Source organism: Narcine bancroftii, chromosome 9, assembly GCF_036971445.1.
Source record: "Narcine bancroftii isolate sNarBan1 chromosome 9, sNarBan1.hap1, whole genome shotgun sequence".
In the NCBI taxonomy this organism is placed as follows: Eukaryota; Metazoa; Chordata; class Chondrichthyes; order Torpediniformes; family Narcinidae; genus Narcine; species Narcine bancroftii.
The window spans coordinates 110,567,083-110,579,690 of NC_091477.1; the positions used below are offsets into that span (position 1 = coordinate 110,567,083).

Consider the following 12,608-nt stretch of genomic DNA (forward strand, 5'->3'; position numbering starts at 1 on the left):
GAAGTGAGAGGATCACTGGGATCAACTTCCCCCTCCTTCCCACCCCAACCCACCCCAATCAATGGGATTTACCAAGATTATTGTCTAAAGTGGGCTCACAAAATCAGTGAGGATTCCTGCTATCCGCACACAGCATCTTTCAGCTACTCTCATCAGAAAAGAGATATACGAGTATCGAAGCAGAACCACCAGGCTTCTCCCCACGGGCAGTGAGACCACTGAATGATTGATGAACTACTCATACAAACCCTCCATGACTCGACTATTTATTTTACTATAACATTAATTTATTTTAATATTTGCATACAAGTACTGTGCATATGTATCATTTATCTATGTATGTTATGCCTGTATGTGTGTTTGCAGCGTGTTGCACTGAGGACGGGGTGAATGTTTTTTTGTCGGTTGTACTTGTAGAGTCGGAAGATAAGTAAACTTGAACTTGGCTTGTTTTTTTTTAGCCAAATTCAACTTCTCAATCAGTGATGAAATTTCTCTGGATGGTTCCAGATTTCCAGTTCTGTGGAATGTCTCGTAGGGCCATTGGAAGAAGGTAAGGAATGCATCTGGATAATATTTACCTCTCAGCCAACGTTGCTACAAGAGGCGATCTGATTCTTGACCCGTGCTCAGTCTGACTATGCATTTATCCACAAAAGTGATAATATTTCATCAGCACTTTGAGAGCTTCTGGAGATTATTCTAAAAACCCCAAAATAAATGATCTTCTTTCAGTAAATAAATCTCTCCTGTTTTGTTTTGAGAGTTAAAATTCTCAAATATAAAGAAAATCTGTCACAAAATAATTTAATGACTGCAGCTGCAAAGGGCATATTAGTGTGCAACTTGGGCTCCCTGATTTGCACACTGAGATCTCAGCTACTTGTCAGGCTTCTCAAAATGTAAGTTTTTTTAAAAATCTGTCGTAGTTTTAGTTGAGATGCACCCAAATTATAGGAATCAAAGTTTGTAAATCTAGATATTCAGCGATTGTATTTGCTAAAATGAATAAGGAAATGGAAGTATTTGCAAGCAAAATTAGTCATAATGAAGTGTTTTAATAAGAATGTTTGGAATATTTTAGTGATGTGACAGTATCAGGGTAGTATTATTTGCTGAAGTTTGCAAACTGCAAGATGAAATAGTAATATACCTGTAATAATTTCTGATGAAAGGTCATCAGCCTGATACATTATAAATGGAAAAACAAGAAGTGCTTTAAGTTCTCAGAAGGTCAAATTACCAGATAAACCAAAGTCAATGTTTCAGATAAAAGACCTTTCTAAAGCACTGGGGAGGAGTAACAACAAGCTCATTAAGTTGTAGGGAGGGTAAAAAATGATGGGTGTCTCTGATGAGGTAAAACAAACCTGAGCAGAAGCTGATGGCAAGGTTAGCTGGTCAATGAGTGAGTGTTTACTTTTTGCCACTTTTACATTTTTGAATTCCTGCTCTGCCTTTTGCGGCTCCCACGTTATTCATTTTGTGCTCTCTACTCTTGTTCTCCCCTCTCTCTGTTCTTATTCACACGCCTGGCTTATAGTTCATCTCCAAGATTTTCTGCTGTCAGTGTGGAATTTGTATGTTCTCCCCCGTAACTCCATGGGCTTTCTCTGGATCCACCCATCACTTCCCTTATCCCAAAGATTTATGGGCTGGTCAGTTTATTGCCTTTTGTATATCTCAGTACCATAGATGTTCTGTGGTTAGTAAGGGATTATCTAAGATGGTATGTGAGTGGAAAGAAAAAGGTTGAGAGCCACTGGTGTGTCTCAAATTTTGGTTACATAGAGTAATATTAGCCATGCTGATTTGATTATGGGTGGCGTAGCGATACTTTTACAGCACCAGAACAATGGGACTGGGGTTCGAATCCTGTGCTGTCTGGAAGGAGTTTGTTTGTTGTTCCTGTGTCTGCATGGGTTTTCCCAAGGGGCTCAGTTTCCTCCAACTGTTCGAAATGTACTATGGGTATAGGTCAATTGGGTGGCATGGACACGTGGGCTGAAATGGCCTGTTACCGTGCTGTATATGTAAATTTTTTAAAAATAAAATTCCGTAGTTAAACAATATAATTAAATAACATGAAATTATCATAATGTTTGCCATGATTATTGGCTATGGCCTAATGTTATATTCATTAACTATTTATAATTTACATGATATGGACTATCTTTGTATTTTTTTTTAAAAAGTGGAAAGAAATGGCCACATTTCCAAATATTTGGTAGAGTTGATGAATAGTGTGCTTCAACAAGTTTAACTGATGGCTTTGGCTGGATCTCGCTTTATGGGCAAGGTATATGGAGAGTGACGGCACAATGATGCAGCGAGTGGAGCATCTTGTGACCTCGGTTCAATCCTGACCTCTGATGCTGCACGTTCTCTCTATGACAGCATGGGCTTTCTCTGGATGCCCCAATCTCTTCCCTTGTCCCAAAGACATGTGAGTCGGTAGGTTACTTGCCTTCTGTGTATTTTCCCCAGTGTGCAGAGGAGTGCGAGAACCTGGGGAAAATTGATGGGAACGTGGGAAGAATGAAAAAGTGATTAAAATTTGAAAAACCTTGAGCATGTCTTCATTACTGGAAAGGTTTCAGGCCCAAAATGTGGACCATTCTTTTTCTCCTGCAGATGCTGCTTGACCCACTGAACTTCTTCAGCAGAGTGTATGGCTCAGATTCCAGCCTCAGCAAATAGGTATTGTGCATTTGACCTCAATACCATCCATCAGAATGGTAACACATCTGTTCTGGATAGAGTGCTGTCCCCTCAATTGTGGATGGTATTTCTGGCTCTTGCAAATGACTAAGCGATTAGAGATAGAAACTGCAATTTAGTAGAACTTGGTCTGGAGTAGTGATCACTCCACTACTAATTGTTGAATAGGAATATGATTGAATGATTACAAATATCTCCATTGTTAATTTTGATTCTTGTTATTTTCTAAGTTCTTCTGTCCCAATTTCAGGTTCCCTTGTAACCATCAAAACCGTGAGATTGGTAAGTCAATAGCTTCCCATGAAAATATAAGATTAACTGGTAGTAGCAGGAAATGCTTTCTCAAGGGCAATAAAATCCTGGTAAGTGAAGTGGAAAGTAGCAAAAAGAACTGCGTCAGTGCATGCTGCACAAGTTGCTTGGTATAATTAGTTTTTACTCAGGATGTTATGGCTGTCAGAATTTTACACCAGTTGTTAAAGCTTCTAGGTCCTTGGAGACTGAATCTAGTGGCGCCGCTGCATCTCAGTGGTTTGCATGTACTCCCTGTGACTGCATGGATTTCCTCCAGGTTCTCCAGTTACCTCCTATGTCCCAAAGACATGGGGGTTGGTGTGCTAATTGGCCATTGTAAATTGCCACTACTGTGTTGGTGAAAGGTGGAATCTGGGGGGAGTTGATGAGAGAATAAAAGAAGTAATTGAGAAGTGTAAATGGGTGGTTGTTGGCTATTAAGGACGCAATCTACTGAAGAGCCTGTTTCAATGCAATATCGCTCTCCAAGTCCACGACTATATAATTTTCAGTGCAATGCACCCCTACGTTCTGCAGGATGATGCTTCGTTAATGTTTCTAAGGGGTTTTTAAAAAATCAGACTTCGAATAATCAGTATCTCAAGGGTTTATAGATAATGTGTATTAAACTAATTGGGTACACAAAGTAGATATTAAGAGACTAAAATTGCATGGGTGGAGAAGTGTTGGTTCACTTTGACTGGGCTAGTCAAAGGAATCTGATTCTGTGGAGGTTCATCTCAGTTGAAAACTGTAGCATGTTTGCTCAGATTCAGAGTTCATCTACACAGTGGCAGGTTAATTATTTTAATGTGTTATTTATGCCAGTGGCAGTGACTGCCTTGATACCCCAGAGTTGTTATGATACAAGATTCAAAAATACAAAGACCAATTTTTTACAGGAGCAAATTGTTGCAGAGGAATCGATTACGTTGTCAAATATGGGCTAAAGTTGTCAGAATTTTCTTGTTTGTTGAGGGCAACACAAAATATTCAAGTCAACAATATCACAGAATTTGAATGACCACATTGAGACTGAAAGATGAAGAAAGCTTGTTAACAAAGTATAATTTTATTAAATAATTGCTCAGACAACTGCTCATGTTTCGGATCCCAAGCACATTATCCACACCTGTTTTTCACAATTTAACCCACGTTATAAAGTAATACCATGACTAATCCAGTCTTTGTATTCCACACAATGATGCATTTATAGAGCATTTAGAGGAGAATTCTTTTCAATATGCCTCTTCATATTAGGAAAAGTATATTCTTTCCAAAAAGTGCATTTCCTATCCATGCACTGGATTAAGTAGATGAAATGACAATTATCTGCCACAGATTAAATAAATCATTCCTCATGGCCACAATGGAATTGTTTCAAAATCCTTTCCAACTGTGAAATATTATGATTTTGTATTTCTATTAGGTGGTTTAATTGTGAAATCTAAAGTTAATTGGTTGGTCCTTTGGCAAATGGATACAGATTAGAATTGTCCAACTTATGGACAACTCATATTTACAAACAAACTGTGCCCCTGATTCACACATGCACCTTCTGGTATGCAAGACTAAGACGGAACAAGAGTGAGTGTTAATTTTTAATCATGATTTTTTTTCTATGTAAACTATTTTAAAACTGTTTCTTTAAAATTTTATTTTACAGTACATGTACCTGTAAACTTTTTATTTGTAAGTAGGGATCAGTGTGGGGACCGACATAGGGCTGTGGGCAGTGAGATCATCACTGCATAATGTCTGAACTGACTGCATGAAGACACACATTTGACTAACTGATGCTAAATAAGAACCATATGTATCTATTCCGACTTATCTACAAATTTGACTTAAAGACAGACGTAGGAAGGGATCTCATTCGTAACGCGGAGACTATCTGTATTGAATATCTGAATAGTTACCAGTCTTCTGCATTTATACAGAGCGAGTGTTATTTATTGAATATCTTTTGATTATATGCAAGTTCAATGAACTGCTATTTAATATTTAAATGAAAAATTACAGCAGAAAGATGTATTGTTTTTGATATTGCAAGTTTAAAGCTAGAAAATCTGAAATGATACTAATCATATGATATAAAATGTGTTTGTTTACTATTTCCTTCTGACGGACAGGGATACTTTGTGCAATAGATCCCTCTGCAATGTGTGCTGGATTGGAGGAACTCAGGAGGTCTCACAACATCCACAGAAGGTAAAGATGTATAACTGAAGTTACAAGCCTGAGCCCTTCTTCAAAGTATGAGTGAAAAGTAGACAAGTATCAAATTAAAAAGGACAGGCGGAGGAGTTCAGACCAACAGACAGAAAGGTGAGAATTGATTCGGGGGGGGGAGGGGTTGGGGTTTGGCTCTGTGAATACAGAGCTGGAGTGAAGGAGACAAAAGAGAGGCCGAGCTAGAGTAAAGGATATTGGGCACTGGAAGATCGCTTCGTTGAGCACCTCAGCTCTGTTCAACGCAATAGTTTGCATCTCCCAGTGGTCACCCATTTCCACTCCATTCCCTTGCCAACATACATGCCCAAGGTCTCATGCAATGCCAGACTGAAACCATTTGCAAATTGGAGGAACAACACCTCGTATTCTGACTAAGCACCTTCCAAACAGATGGCATTAACATCAACTTCTCCGGTTTCAGTTAGCCACCCCCACCATCTTTCCATGCCTCCTTTCCTATAGCTCTCTCTTCCCTTTCCCCAGCTCTGCATTTAAAGAGCCAACCCCCCTCCCTCTCCCCCAATCAATTCTCATCTTTTCTCTCTCTTGGCCTCCTCTCCATAAACCCTTTTGTCTGTTAGTCTGTACTCCTTCCCCTGCCCTTTCTTTTAATTCAGACCCCTGCCTACATTTCACTTAGGCCCGAAATGTTGGTTATATCTCTTTACGTCCTTTGGACGCTGCGAGATCTGCCGAGTTCCTCCAGCATTTCTGTTTTTTACTACAAAATCACAGCATATGCAGACTTGTATTTCACTGATTGAAGGTGTCCATTCACCCAGAACTTTGAATGGCAGGGGGAGAAATTTTTTAATATCTCATCCATTGGAGTCTGATTGAAATAGATTTTTATGGAGGCTATTCTACTGTGACAACAAGTCAGTTTAATCTTGTATTAACATCTATAGTACACAACCCAGGATGTTGCAGGAAGATATCTTTGTTTTGTTTAAAGGTTTACTCTTCTTTTCCATGGTACTATATACATATATATATATATATATATATATATATACACCACATTAATTTGATGATATCATCGACTTGAAACATCTCTGATTGTTAACTTTTGGTGACTTAAAATAAAATTTCCCAATAGAAGAACCAGGCAATATAATTATTATCCTGGTTTCTGACCCACTTTCAAATTTGAACCACTTGAGCTGTATGGTTAGCATTTCACTATTACAGCGCAAATGACCTGGGTTCAAAGCCGGTGCTGACTGTAAGGAATTTGTACGTTCTCCCCATGTCCCACCCTTCAATATGTTCAGGGATGTAGGTTAACTTGGGTGTAATTGGGCAGCACTGGTTTAAATGGCCAAAATTTGGCTTCTTGTGTGCTATAAATAAAATTTAACTTTAAAATAGATACAATATTCCTGAATGGGCTGTTCATCATTTTGTGTCCATTGCAGCTAATGCATGTTTTGAATTAACACAGCACCATAATGAAAATGAAATCAAAGTATTTTCCGTGCCCTTGGTAGAAAACATTTGGTACGTTTCACATGCCAGTATGTCTCAAATAAAGACAGCCCAAAAAAAATCCTGTACGTTTTGATAGAATTGTATTCCTCTGTGAAAGGTCTTGAACGTGCGCCAAATACCCTAGTAGAGAAGTAATTAAATGAACCAAATAATTCACTGTCTGCTCTCAATCCCTCCTGCTGATTTTTCATCCACTTGTTCTACTGGTAATTGGCAGAAGGTAATGAGTAGGAAGTGTTAGATGCAGTATAATCCAGCCCATGTACATACAAATAACCAAGCCTGACCACACTAGTTGGTGTTATGAATGAAGTCATGTACAAAATGTATTCTGCCCAAATAAATATCCTGGTAACACATAACTGTCACTTAGTTGGCGTCTTAAAGATGGTGGAAGTCAAACCTATTCACATTTACAGCACCTTAAGTGACAACAGGTAAAGAAAAATAAAATAACATTAGCTGATAACCTTTAAGATGGCAGAGTGTGTAATTTTAGTGTTTGGAATGTTTATCATTTACACAATGATACAGTCACAATAGTTCCTTGTGAATCCTTTTCATTAACATGATGTGTTTACAGAAACATTTCACAGATTTTATATGGGAACTTTAACAGTTACGTTTGAGTTTGTGAAGACTGAAATCACTGAAGCTGAAAAATTGCCTTTTGGATTTTAACTACATGCTTCAGTATGTCATCTTAACTCTCTCTAGAAAGATGGACAGGGTGGCTAACCTTTTAGTTTTTAATTTAGACATACATCATGGTAAAAGGCCATTTCGGCCCACGAGTCTGTGCCACTCAATTAACCTAAACCACCCCCCCCCCCCCCCACCGGTACGGACGGACCCGTCAGCCAAAATGGCTTTTTACCATGCTGTATGTCTAAATTAAAAGGTTGGCCACCCCTGGAATATTTAAATGAGGGCAATTCTAGTAATATTTTCAGCAGAATTTACTTATACCAAGGCATGCCATCCATGGATTTTCCATATTTCCTGAAGCTAGCAGTTCATGGGCCTCAAATTTTCCAGCAGGGCATTGTTATTGCAGAACTCACAGCAGTTGTTTTTTCACTTTCCAATGGGAAAGGATTTGATGCAAATATTTGGATTGAGAGGCTAAGTTGTGCACTTCAGAGTCAGAACTGTCTTTTCACAGTGGGCAAAGTCCACCAGACATTGGACTATTGTTGACGAGCAGCAGTTTTGAGAAAACCTCAATAGCAAGAGGACTAGGGATGCAGTAGGCACCGTCCACAATACAGGATGTAGAGGTACAAGCTCAATGATCATCAGTGTGGATCACCAGTTCTAATTTCACTGATATTCTATTGTCCTCTATAATTATTCTTTCATCAACAAACCCTGGGAATCCCCACTGGTATAATTGTTACCACCGTTGGCTTGTGCATACCTGTGAACTGCAAGTAATCCAATGGCACTCCATGCTTTGGTGCAGTAAGTTGGAATTTCTACACTGGACCATGGTAAACTAAAGTCCATCACCTAGCAGAAGGAACCTGGTCCACTTAGGAGGATGATCTAGAAGATTCAATGACTGCTATAGAGAGGAAGTCCAGGCAGAGAGAAAAGGTATTAATTAATTACAAGGTAATTATATAATAATATTGAAGCTTAAGGACATATTTCACGCTGCTGAAATTCACTTAGTTGTTGCAGGTTCTGTCATGAGTTTGCTGTGTTGTCTTGATCTTTCTATCTGAATGCTTACATAAAGGTAATCTCCAGGTCCTCCTCCTCTCCCTGTCATTCTGTACTCTCCTGTATCAGGGGATCAGCGTGACATAGGATGTCATGGCCAGAATTCACCCAAGAGTGAAGCACTTGGTCTTGATGGCAAGCATGAAATGAATAGATCACAGAAGAAAGAATGTGATCACTGTTCATAGATAGGCGGATGTGGAAAAAAGTGCAGAAATATGAGAGATGCTTTTAGAAGTTGACCACGGCAGCCAACCAGCAAGGGCTCAGCAGCTGAAGGACCCATGCAGGTTGTTGGCGACTTGAGGTCAAAGGATCCACACAGGCTGCAAGCTGCTGGAGACTGGCTCATGGGAATCATGCATCGGAACTGGGATTTGAGAGGGTGCTGAAAGCAAGAAGGCCTCCAGAAGGGCCTTGGGCACTGAAAGCTTCCCAATCAGAACAGGAGGCTGTGGGAGCACTAGAGACAAATCCACAGACACTCAAAAGACTTTTATGCTCTCTCTTACTTGAACAGGAGTCTGGCAATACTAATGGTAACTCTGCAAATTACCAAAAGCAAATTTCATCTAATACTACATTTTCTCCTTTATTACATGACAATAAAAAATCTTTTAGGAGTTTGTTGAACCAAGGGCTGGAGAGGAAGGCTAATGTAGATGAATACCTATACAAGGTGGCTGTTACTTCATTGGCCACTTCCAGCCACAACTTCCTGATAGCAGCATGTTTATTCTTCCCAGTAGCGTTCCCAAAAAAATGCATCAAATTATGGTGCCTTTCATGTCAGGTTGAACCCATTGCAACACTTCTCTTAAGCAGCCAACAACTTGGAGCTCGGTGGTTCTCAACCTTTTTCTTTCCACTCATATACCACTTTAAGTAATCCCTTTGCCATTGGTGCTCTGTGATTAGTTAGGGATTGCTTAAGGTGGGATGTGAGTAGGAAGGGAAGGTTGATAACTACTCCTCTAGACCCAATTGCTACTAAAATATTTTGCTTGAGAAAAATTGTCATTGGTCCATTTCCTTTGGAGTTATGAAACTGTGCACTTAACCGCTCCAGTGTGCTAAAGGGACAAACATCAGACACATTATAAAAAGTTAAACTTCTATACCACGTCTCACTGCAGAATACGAACATTTAAGGTAAGCAAGCAATTTGTTTAGTCTGTTGCTTTCATCAACTAGGTATGATTAAAACAATGGTTTTCAAACTTGTTTTCCCACCCACATACTACTTTAAGCAATCTCTTACTAATCCCAGAGCACCTATGGCATAGGGAATACTTAAAGTGGTAGGTGAATGGAAAGAAAAAGGTTGAGAACCACTTTGTAGCTCCTTCAACTTCCATCCTTTAAAATGCTCTATTTGAGACCAAACTCTTCAGGTCTGCACCACACTTGCCAAGAGTGCTATTATATCTACCCAGAAATAACTTAAGAAGGCAGTGGTTCAGTCAGAGCATCAGAACCTGTTGTGCTCTAGGGTTCAGATTGCTGACGCCCTTGTTTCTTGCTCTAACATGTATCGATTTCAATTGTGATATAATTATAATGATTTTTGAAAGACCATGTTCAAAAGCCCAGATTGTGAATATTCTGTAGATATAATCATTCTAATTTCACAAATACCTGCTTGACCAGTTGGCTAAAATAACTCTCATTTAAAAAAATAATTTTACATATCCATAAGTTAAATTGCACTGATGTCAATATGCAGCTGTACATTTCATACAAAATGTAATCTCCACTAATTCTATGTTTTAATGTATTGATTATCATAAACATGCGAGTGCCAGGGTAAACTTACATTCTCCTGACCTACATTTCTAATCAGCTGTAGTTGAAGGTGAACTGAAAAAGTAATTAAATAAACACCATTAAACATTATGCTTGAATTGTTGTCTTCCTTTTTGGTTAAATTTTTTTTTGCTGTTTTCTTGTTGAATTCCAATGTAGTTGAAATGACTAGTTTTTCAAACAAACTTGACACCTGCCTACTCTTTGTCTTTGTAATTGCTCCGTCTTCCAAGTTTCCGAAGGGGCACGAAGTCCAAACTGCTGGTTTGGATCCACAGTTGTCAGCCAGGAGCTGTATTTATCAGTAAAGTAGTGACAGGTGCCACGAGCTCCTTGGCACTCGATGAATGGTGCTAACCGGAACTCCTCCAGGCAACTCCCAGGTGATGTCAGAGATTGGCCCCCTCCTTCTGCACCCGCTCCAGTGTGCTAAAAGGACAAACATGAGACACATTATAAAAAGTTAAACTTTTATGCCGTATCTCAAGATCATTAAGGTAAGCAAGAAATTTATTTAGAGTCTGTTGCTTTCATTAAAAAACATCTTCAAATGTATGAAATCTGAAATAAAAACATATATTGGAAAACCTTGAAAGGTAAGGCAGCTTCTTTGAAGGGAGGAACTGTTAACATTTCATGTCCTAGATCTTTTGTGTCCGGGTCTCAGCCCGAAACTTGGATTCGGTTTTTTTTCGACATATACTGCCTGATTTGCTGAGTCAATTCAGAATCTTTCATTGTGCACTGTCAACAGGGGAAAGCAATCTGGGGCAAAGACAACCTGCACAGATTAGGAATTAAGCATTTGGATGAATCTGCAGTATTTCTTTGTCATCTCAATCAAGTAAAATGTGATCTCCCTCCCACATGAACTCAAAACTTTGCTGAAAAAAATGTTTTTAAAAATGAGATATCCAGTTACTGAAATTTCTCCTCTTCTGATGTCTCGGCGAAGCTGGCAGATCAGTTCCTTTCATGTCGAAGATCTATGACCCAGCTTCTTGGTAAAGTATATTGTTTTGGTGAATACATCAATCACTTACTAAATGTTAAAAACTAAAAGATTGCCCAGTCAATATCTGAAATCCGTTTGTTCGAAACGCGATGTGTGCTTTTATTTATATACGAGCAATTGTACCTAGAATTACTTATTATGTTGACAATCATTATATTTAGTTCCTGTTCAATGAAATCTAACTTACAGTACCATATATAATTATTCCACAAAAATATTGATCCCAAACAAATTTATAAAGCTTTTAGAATTTTCTTTTTCCTGACCAACATTACACATTGGAATCTTCACATTAATGAATAGGAAAAATATGTAGATTTCCTTCCAGTAGCCAATCAACTTTTAGCTAAAGTAGATTAATAAGGACTTTTTTCATTGCAACAGTCTATGCATTTCTTTGCATCTCTTAGTTATAATGATGAGTTTATTGTCATACACAGTATACATCTCTTAGTTATAATGATGAGTTTATTGTCATACACAGTATACAGTTACATGTGGCTGAAATTCTTGCCTGCTGCAGCTGAACATGTACTTATAAAAACTATAATAGTAAACTAATCAGGTTGAAAGAGACAACAAATACATAAGATAAATAATAAATATTCACAGTAATCCTAACACAAAAAAGTGACTTGCACTAGTGCAATTGCGATTGACTAGTGTGTCAAGGGGAGATTCAAGAGTCTGATATTTATTGGAAATAAACTGTTCTTGAATCTAGAGGAACTTGTTTTGCACCTTCTGTATGAAGGTAGCACAGGTTGTGACCAGGGTGATGGGGATCCTTTATGATATTGGCTGTCATCTTGAGGTACCACCTCACATAGATGTCTACAATGGATGGGAGGTCAGAGCCTGTGATAGACCAGGCTATATTTGAAATCTTCTGCATCCTGGGTACTTACCAAACCAGGCTGTGATGCAACCATCCAGTTGCATTCTGATAACATGCCAAATCTCCACCAACTCCTTAAAATGTAGCTTGTGACCTCCAAAATCTCTCTGTTCCTCTATGCTACTAAGAATCCTACTGTCAATCACCTATTCAGCCTTCAAATTTGACCTTCCAAAGTGCATAACCACACATATCTGAATTGAATAATGCACGGTGATAAATTTGAGATCAAAGAAGTTATTTTTCCAGTATCAAAAAGCAATTAAGCAGCTTACCTTACAAGGCCTTGGTTATGCAAGCTAAAAATGTCAGAGTGCAAATGAACCTATGAGACTAGATTTTTATCATTTTTTTGCTCAACATACATGACAGTTCCATTTAGATTACATTATCATGAAACCCATGTATGACTTATTAAAA

At 38.5% G+C, this 12,608-nt stretch overlaps 1 protein-coding gene across 1 annotated transcript in view; it reads right to left on the reverse strand.

The window, feature by feature from the left end:
* Positions 1-4,068: 4,068 nt before the first annotated feature.
* LOC138743604 (collagen alpha-4(IV) chain-like) overlaps positions 4,069-12,608 on the reverse strand; it is a 32,026-nt gene continuing 23,486 nt past the window's right edge. The window contains exon 9 of the mRNA XM_069899119.1: positions 4,069-10,704. Within this exon, the coding sequence (XP_069755220.1) occupies positions 10,444-10,704 (261 nt within the window). The 3' untranslated portion in view covers positions 4,069-10,443. The remainder of the gene's footprint in view (positions 10,705-12,608) is intronic.